General features: G+C 60.7%; 1 protein-coding gene across 1 annotated transcript; it reads left to right on the top strand.

Moving 5' to 3' along the window:
• Positions 1 to 2,073: 2,073 nt before the first annotated feature.
• PCGF2 (polycomb group ring finger 2) lies at positions 2,074 to 7,502 on the top strand. The gene is made up of 9 exons (XM_041471604.1): positions 2,074 to 2,440; positions 2,663 to 2,759; positions 4,054 to 4,109; positions 4,509 to 4,559; positions 5,015 to 5,123; positions 5,300 to 5,348; positions 5,605 to 5,721; positions 6,252 to 6,332; positions 6,774 to 7,502. Exons 1-9 carry the CDS (start codon positions 2,329 to 2,331, stop codon positions 7,080 to 7,082), a joined length of 981 nt encoding a protein of 326 aa, XP_041327538.1. The 5' UTR covers positions 2,074 to 2,328; the 3' UTR covers positions 7,083 to 7,502.
• Positions 7,503 to 8,838: the final 1,336 nt, after the last annotated feature.

Raw genomic sequence — 8,838 nt, 5'->3', positions numbered from 1 at the left:
AAGGGCCGCGGCCGCAGCGCAGCCCGAGTCGAGCCGAGCCGAGCCGAGCCCCGAGTACAAAGGGGACGCCCCGGGGCCACCGGGGCCGCCCCACCCCCGGCCCCATCGCCGGAGGCGGCGGGAGCTGCCGGGGGAGAAACGAGGCAGCCCCGGGCACCGCGCGGGGCCGAGGCCACCCCGCGGCCGTGTCCCCCGTGTGTCCGTGTCCCCCCGTGTGTCCGTGTCCCCCCCGGTGTCCGCGTCCCCTCAGGTGTCCGTGTCCCCCGGGTGTCAGTGGCCATCCCGTGCCCGGTACCCCCGCTGTCCCTGTCCCCCCCGGTATCCTTGTCCCCCCGTGTCTGATCCCCGCCGTGTACCCCCCGGTGTCCGTGTCCCCTGGGTGTCACGCCCCGCGGTCCCGTCCCGCCGCCGCTCCCGGTGCCGTGTGAGCGTGTCCTTGTCCCCACACGCTTTGTGGTCCCTCGTGTCCTGCGGGGCTCCCTCCCCCATGCCCGCAGCTCCGGTGCCGCGTCCCGCACCCCGGGAGCGGCGGGGGGGGGTCCCGGCGGGCGCTGCCGGGGGTGGCGGGGCCGCGCTCCGGGGCTGTCCCCTCGCGTTCCCGGCGCTCCGGGCCCCGTGGGCGCCGTGCGAGGCCCGGGCCGTGCCGGGAGAGCCGTCCCGGGTCATTTCCCGAGCCCCGCGCCCGCCGCCGCCGGGGATCCCGCGGGCGGGGGCCCGAGTTGGCGGTGACTTTGAAACGCCCTTCCCCGCCCGTGCCCGGCCCGGGGGGTTTCGGAGGGGGGGGCACTGCGCCGGGACACCGCCCACGGAGACAAAAGAGCCCGAAAGTCGCGGCCGGGAGTGCGGGAGCCACCGGCGGGACGGGACGGCCCCGAGGGCTGCGGCGGGGCCGGGGTTCCGGGAGGCTCCGGGGCGCCGGGGCTTTGTTCCCCCCCGTCCCCGGCAAGGGAAGCCGCGGCCCTTATCACCCGGTTTATTAGAACCGGTTCGCGCCGGCGGCTCGGGCTCCCCCCTCCCGCCGAGCCCCGGGGCCGCCATTGGCGCCGAAAGCGGCGAAATCCTCCCCAAAATGTAGCCGTGGCTCCCCGGTGCCCGGCGGGGCTGCCCGGTCCCGGGCGGGGAGGACGGGCACAGGGCACCGCGGGACCCCCGAGACGGGGAGGGGCTGGCAGGACCCCCCTCCATCCCCTGGGGCTGGGGGCAGCAGCCGGGGGTAGGCTGGGAGGGGATTCTGGGGCTCCTGAGCCCCCCTTGGCTGCTGCCCCTCCAGCACAGCAGTGTCCCGATCCCAGTCCCAGCAGTGTCCCCATCCCTGTGGTGTCCCCATCCCAGTCCCAGCAGTGTCCCCATCCCAGTCCCAGCAGTGTTCCCATCCCAGTCCCAGCAGTGTTCCCATCCTTGTGGCACCTCCATCCCCATCCCAATGGTGTCCCTGTCCCTGTGGCACCCCAGTCCCAGTCTCAATGACATCCTGTCCCTGAAACATCCCAGCAGTGTCCCCATCCCTGGCCCGGGTGTCCCTATGCATGTGTACTGTAGCCCATAATGTGTCCCTGCGTGTAATACGTGTGTCCCCTCGTGTGCCTGCATGTCACACGTGTGTCCCTGTGTCCCTGCCTGTGTCCCTGCGTGTCACACGTGTCCCTGCGTTTCATACGTCTGTCACTGTGTCCCTCTCTGTGTCCCCGTGTGTCACACGCGTGTCCCCACCGCCGGTACCCCAGCCCTGCCGCCGTGTCCTGCTCATCTCCACCACCCTGGGGCTCCTCGTCGCCTGTCGCCTGGCCTCGGGTGGCAGCGACAATATCCCGGCTGCTCTCCAAGTGTCGGGGTTGCCATGGAAACAACGAAACTGCGGCGATCCCGCTGGAACCGGGGAAGCTCCGGAGCGGGAGGCGGCGGCTCCCGGTGCCACCCGCGCCCGCCGTGCCCACCGGACCCCGCTGGGTGTCCCTGCCCGGAGGAGGTGCCCGACACCGGGCTTGGGGATTTTCTGTAGGAAAATCCATAGAATTTTGGCTGGAAATGCCTTTTCCGTGGAACCAACCCAAAATGCACTTTTTTTTGGGGGTGTGTGCACAGCCACAGGTGGGATTTGCCCCTTCTCAGAGGTGTCCCAGCGTGTTGGGGACCTAGCTGGGGACACCCAGGGCCACCCAGGGGTGAGGCAGAGGGGGCTGGGCAGCTCCTGGAGCCGGGGCTGGCTGCAAGGCTGGGAGTGACAAGTGACAGTCCCCACCGTGTCCCCTCCAGCGGTCCCTGCGGGTCCCATCCAAGGGGAGGGCGGGGGTTTCCCGCAGGGAGGATCCGCCCGGGGGCTGCTCCAAGATGCACAGGACCACCCGGATAAAGATCACGGAGCTGAACCCACACCTGATGTGCGCCCTCTGCGGCGGCTACTTCATCGACGCCACCACCATCGTGGAGTGCCTGCACTCCTGTGAGTGTCCCGGTGTCCCCAAGGATCCCCTGGGTGCCCCAAAACCCCACAGTGACCCCTCCCACAGTGCCCACCTGTGCCCGGCCGTGCTGCCCCGTGGAGCTGCCGGGGACTGCAATGGGCAAGGGTTTTGTTCCCAAGCATGTCCCCAGGCTGGTGGGGGGTCCCAGGGGCTCTGTCTCCTTGTCCCCCAGCTCACAGAGGGTCCCTCTATCCCCACAGTCTGTAAAACCTGCATTGTTCGTTACCTGGAGACGAACAAGTACTGCCCCATGTGCGACGTGCAGGTGCACAAAACCCGGCCCCTGCTCAGCATCCGGTGAGCCCTGGGGGGCTCGGGGGGCTCAGGGGGCTCAGGAGACTCAGGGGGTTCGGGGCCTTTTGGGGCTTAGGAGTCTCAGGGGGCGCAGGGAGCTTGGGGGGCTTCAGGGGGCTTAGGGGACTCAGGGAGCTCAGGGTACTGGGAAGCTCAGGGGGTTCAGGGGGCCCCTCATGCCCAGTCCCTGCTCCAGAGGACAGCCCTGAGCACCTGCAGCAGGGAGACCCTGGGGCTCTGCTGCCAGCCCAGGAGCAGCCCCGTCCTGGTCCCAGGGGTGTTCCCATCCATCCATCATCCATGGATCCATCCATCATCCATCTATGGATCCATCCGTCCATCCATCATCCATCCACCCATCATCCATCCGTCATCCATCCATCATCCATCCATCATCCATCCATCCATCCATCCCTCATCCATCCATCCATCCATCCATCCATCATCCATCCATCCATCATCCATCATCCATCCATCCATCATCCATCCATCATCCATCCATCCATCCATCCATCCATCCATCCATCCATCCATCATCCATCCCTCATCCATCATCCATCCATCCATCATCCATCCATCCATCCATCATCCATCCTGTGCCCCAGGGGTGGCCCTGGTGGCCAGGTGACACGGTGCCCACGCACAACTCCAGCTCTAGGGAAATCCATCCCAGCTGTGGAATCGGTTGCCGTGGAAACCACACCAGGCTCCGATCCATGCCCGGCGGGTTTCCATCCCGGGTTTTTTACACCTTTTCCCTCTTTCTGTAGTAACAATTTTTCTGCCCTTTTCCCCCTTTTCCCCCCATTTTTTCTGGCTCGTTATGAAATATTTACACTCCCACGGCTCCTAAGGAATCTCCAGCTCTGCCTGCGGGGACGGAGCCACCGCTGTCCCCGAGCCCTGCAGGGTGGTGGCACCTCCACTTGGTCCCAATGTGGGGAAAAATGTGGGAAAAACTGGGAGAAACTGGGAAAACCATGGGGAAAAACTGGGGAAACTGGGAAAAACCTGGAAAAACTTGGAGATTTGAGGCTTTGGGATGAGGAAGTGTGGATTTGGGATGGGTAACTGGGGTTTTGGGGATTTGGGATGGAGGATTGGAGATTTGAGGCTTTGGATGGGGAATTAGGGATTTGGGGTTTGGGGGATTTGGGATGGGGAATTAGGAATTTGGGGTTTGGGATGGGAATTTTCCAGAGGGGAGCTGGGGAAAGCAGAGGCCCCAAAGTGCAGGACACAAACTGTTCCCAAATCCCGCTGATTTCTCCCACTTTTCCTGTTTCACTCACTCCAGGTCAGACAAAACTCTCCAGGACATCGTGTACAAGCTGGTGCCGGGGCTTTTCAAAGGTGCAGCCAAGGATGGGGAGAATTTGGGAATTTGGGAATTTGTAACTCACTCCCATCCCCCTGAACTCCCGGGATCTTCCCAGGGATTTCCCATTCCCACGGGGACAGCAGGACACACGGACACGGCGCCCATCCCAGATTTTGGGACAATCCTGGAGCAGGAGCTGTGGATTTGCTCCAAGCACCTCAGGAATGGAGAAAAGTTCTGGATTTGGGGTGTGGGGACCCAAAATCCCTCAGGATTGGGTGCCACTGTGGGATTTATGGGATTGTTCATGCTGGGAATTCCCTGGGCATTCTGGGGTGTCCCCTGTGCCCTCTTGCTGTCACCCCCCAGCTGTGGCGCTGTCCCCACTCATGTCCCTGTCCCTGTCCCCATCCCTGTTCCCGTCCCCACAGATGAGATGAAGAGGAGGCGCGACTTCTACGCTGCGTACCCGGTGGCCGAGGGTGAGTGTCACATGTCACAGGGTCACAGTGTCAGTGTCAGTGTCACACTGTCAATGTCACAGGGTCGGTGTCAGTGTCACAGTGTCAGTGTCAGAGTATCAGTGTCAATGTCACAGTGTCAGTGTCAATGTCACACTGTCAGTGTCAGTGTCACAGGGTCAGTGTCAATGTCACAGGGTCAGTGTCAGTGTCACAGTATCAGTGTCAGTGTCACAGTGTCAGTGTCACAGGGTCAGTGTCAATGTCACAGTGTCAGTGCCAATGTCACACTGTCAGTGTCAATGTCACAGTATCAGTGTCAATGTCACACTGTCAGTGTCAATGTCACACTGTCAGTGCCAATGTCACAGTGTCAGTGTCAGTGTCACAGTGTCAGTGTCACAGTGTCGATGTCAATGTCCCAGTGTCCCAGTGTCCCAGCCTGGTCCCTCCCCAGCCCTGTCACTCTCCCGCAGTTCCCCTGGGCTCGCAGGAGGAGCGTGGCGAGGTGGCCGAGCGGGACCAGGGCACGGGGCCCGAGGACGAGATCGTCAGTCTGTCCATCGAGTTCCACCGGGACTGCAGGTACGGCGGGCTCCGCTACCGCCCGGGGCTCCGCTACAGCCCGAGGATGGGATGTCCCTGGTGCCTGGAGCAGCATTCCAGAGGGATCCAGAGGGATCCAGGGGGACCCAGGTTTTTCCCTCTCCTGGGGTTTTTGCCTCTCCTTTCCCCAATCCCTGTCCCGTGTCCCTCCCCAGGGAGGACCAGAAAGGCGCCGTGGAGAATGGGGACCTGGACAAGGACAAGGTGAGCAAGGGGTGGCACTGCGGTGGCACTGTGGTGGCACTGTGGTGGCACAGAGCCCTCAGTGCTCAGCTGCCTTGGGGGGGTCCTGAGTGGCACAGGGGAACACCCTAAACCTGGGACTCCCCAAACCCGGGATACCCCAAATCCTGGATACCCCAAACCTGGGACTCCCCAGTCCCTGGGACACCCCAAATCCAGGCCACCCCAAAGCTGGGACACCCCAAAGCCGGGTGCCCCCAAAGCCATCCCTCCCCAGGCGCCACCGTGCCCGCCGAGCCCCGGGCTGCGGTTCCTGCGCTGCCCCGCGGCCATGACCGTGCTGCACCTGGCCAAGTTCCTGCGCAACAAGATGGACGTGCCCAGCAAGTACCGGGTGAGCAGTGCTCGGGAGGGCTCCGGAATGGCTGGTTGGGAATGGTTGGGAATGTTCCAGAATGTTTGGGAATGCTCGGGGGGCACTGCCCAGGTTCTGCCGTGCTCAGCTTGGCTCACAGGGGCCGTTTTGGCAGTCCCGTGTTGCATCCACTGCTGATCCTTGCTTGTCCCAAATATTCCTGCTGGGCTGTCCCTTCCCTGGGGCTGGGGCCTTCCTTTTCCCATGGCCAGATCGATCCTTCTCCTGAGTCTGGATCCATCCTTTCCTGGAGTTTGGATCCCTCCTTTCCCGGGGTCTGGATCCCTCCTTTCCCAGGGTCTGGATCCCTCCTTTCCCGGGGTTTGGATCCCTCCTTTCCCAGGGTCTGGATCCCTCCTTTCCCAGGGTCTGGATCCTCCTTTCCCGGGGTTTGGATCCCTCCTTTCCCAGGGTCTGGATCCCTCCTTTCCCGGGGTTTGGATCCCTCCTTTCCCAGGGTTTGGATCCCTCCTTTCCCGGGGTTTGGATCCCTCCTTTCCCATCTCCAGGTGGAGGTGCTGTATGAGGACGAGCCCCTGAAGGAATATTACACCCTGATGGACATCGCCTACATCTACCCCTGGAGGAGGGTGAGGAAACAGGGAAACAGGGAAAAGCTGTGCTGGGAATACTGGGAAAGCCTGTCCCTTGAGGGACAAAACTGGGAATATCTGTACTGGGAAAAGTGGGAAAAATCTGTCCCGGGAGAAACTGGGTGTATCTGGGCTGGGAATACTGGGAAATTTGTCCTGGGGAAAGTGGGAATATCTGTGCTGGGAGAAACTGGGAAAATCTGGTTTTGGGGGGATAAAACAGGGAATATCTGTCCTGGAAAAATCTGTCCTTGGGGAAAAGAGGGAAAATCTGTCCTGGGGGAGCTTTTCCCATAACAAATCCCAGAGCAGGGGGATTTTCCTGACAGGGGCGTTTGCTCCGGGTGGGATTTTCGGGTTCCCCGGTGGGAGGGGGGCGGCAGCGCCGGTGTCCCCGGGGGATGGGTGGTGGCAGTGCCGGTGTCCCCGTGTCCCCAGACCGGTCCCCTGGCCCTCAAGTACCGCGTGCAGCCCTCCTGCAAGCGGCTCAAGCTGTGCCCGCTGCTGCCCTCCGAGGGCACCAACACCAGCGGCGCCTCCGAGTGCGAGTCGGGCAGCGACAAAGCACAGAGCCCCGGGCTGGCATCGCCCCCCGCCCTGCCCGGCCCCGGCCACGGCCCCCCCGGGCCCGCCCTCAACGGCTCGGCCTCGAACTGTCACCCGCTGCCACCCGGCTGCCACCCGCTGCCACCTGCCCGCGGCCGCAAAACCGCCCTGAACGGCAGCACGGGCTCGGCCCTGAGCTAAAAACCTCCGGGGGCTGCTGGAAACCCTCCTGGGACTCTGAAAAATCCTCCTGGGACTCCGGGAAATCCTCCTGGTACTCCAAAAAATCCTCCTGGGACTCCGGAAAATCTTCCCGGGATTCCAAAAAATCTTCCTGGGACTCTGGAAAGTCATCCTGGGGCTCTGAAAAGTCATCCTGGGGCTCAGAAAATCCTCCTGGGACTCCAAAAATCTTCCTGGGAGTCCTACAACCCCTCCAGGGACTCCGAAAAACCCTGCAGGGACTGCTAAAAGTCCTCCTGGAACTGCTAAAAATCCTCCTGGAAATGCTGCAGACCCTCCAGGGACTGCTCAAAACCCCCCAGGGATTCCTAAAAATTCTTTAGGAATTTGTGAAAATCTTTCAGGAATTCCTACAGAACCTCTTGGGATCCTGCAGACCCTCCAGGGACTGCTCAAAACCCTCCTGGGATTCCTAAAAGCCCTCCTGGAATTCCTGAAACCCCTTGCAGACCTCTATAAATGTGGGTGTGTACATAGGGACAGAGCAGAGTTCTACGGAATTATTTTCTAATTTAAAAACACGGAGAAGACGCAGAAATGGCGGCGGATATTTTTAAATGTGCTTTGGGTTGGTTTTGGGTGGGTTTTTGTTTGGTTTTGGGGTTTTTTTGGGGGGGTTGAGGTCTGGGTTTGATTCATGGAAGCTTCAGGCCCCCCACACCTCATCCTGCCCCTGGCGCTGGGAGCTGCCAGATCCCCAAATTCCAACATTCCCATGTTCCCAAATTCCTGCATTCCCAAATTCATAAATTCCCAAATTCCTGCATTCCCCCATTCCCACATTCCTGATTTTCCCAGAGGTTTTTCCCTCTCCTCCTCCTCTTCCTCCTCCTCCCTCCCCACCAGGGCCGTGGCTGCACAGGTGAGAGCCAAGCACAGAACCCAAAACCCCAAAACCCCCCAAAACCCAAAAAATCCCAAAACCCCCAAAACCCAAAAACCCTCCTCAGCCTCCCTGGGCTCTGCTCTAGGGTTTTATTTCCCATTTTGGGTTTTTTTTTTCTGGGGATTCACACCCCAGCCCGGAGCTGCCGGCTCCAGCAGCTCCAGCTGTCCCTGGATCTCATCCTGGGTGTTTTTTGGGGGATTTGTGTTCCCTGCGGGCTTTGCCCTTCTGCACAGTAAATTTGGGGGGTTTTGGGGGTATTTTCCTCCAACTTGGTGGTAGCAGCACAAATCCCCCAAAATATTTTCTCTTCCCGAGGTCCTGATGGCTCCAGGGAAGTTTGGGGGCACCCAAAGGTTGGGATGGAGCTGCTCCCTGCTTCCCATGATCCCGAATTTTTTTATTTTTGGTGTCTTGCCCTTCCCAGCCTCTCCTCCTGCCCCCATGGTGCGTTTGGAATAAAAGAACATAAAAATAAAAATCAGATTTCGGCGCCTTTGGCCAGGAGGCTCCCGAGAGGGGTGAGCGTGGGAAGGGAGCAAATTCCTGTGTGGAATTCAGCAATTCCTCTGTGGAATTCAACAATTCCTGCAGGGAATTAAATGATTCCTGCATGGAATTTAGCAATTCCTGCATGGAATCTAGCAATTCCTGCATGGAATTAAAATTTCTCCACGGAATTCAACAATTCCTGTTTGGAATTCAGCAATTCCTGCGTCCAACCATTGCCTGGCCTGGGGACACTGTCTGGGCTGGGCAGGGCGTGATTTGGGTTTGGGTTGGGGTTCAGGTTTGGGCTCGGGGGTGTTTTGGTGTCGGGTTTTCCTC

The sequence above is a fragment of the Pyrgilauda ruficollis genome, unplaced genomic scaffold, assembly GCF_017590135.1.
Source record: "Pyrgilauda ruficollis isolate IOZ18807 unplaced genomic scaffold, ASM1759013v1 scaffold270, whole genome shotgun sequence".
Taxonomy (NCBI): Eukaryota; Metazoa; Chordata; class Aves; order Passeriformes; family Passeridae; genus Pyrgilauda; species Pyrgilauda ruficollis.
Note: the sequence above shows the minus strand (reverse complement) of the source record. Positions and strands in the feature narration are given on the sequence as shown.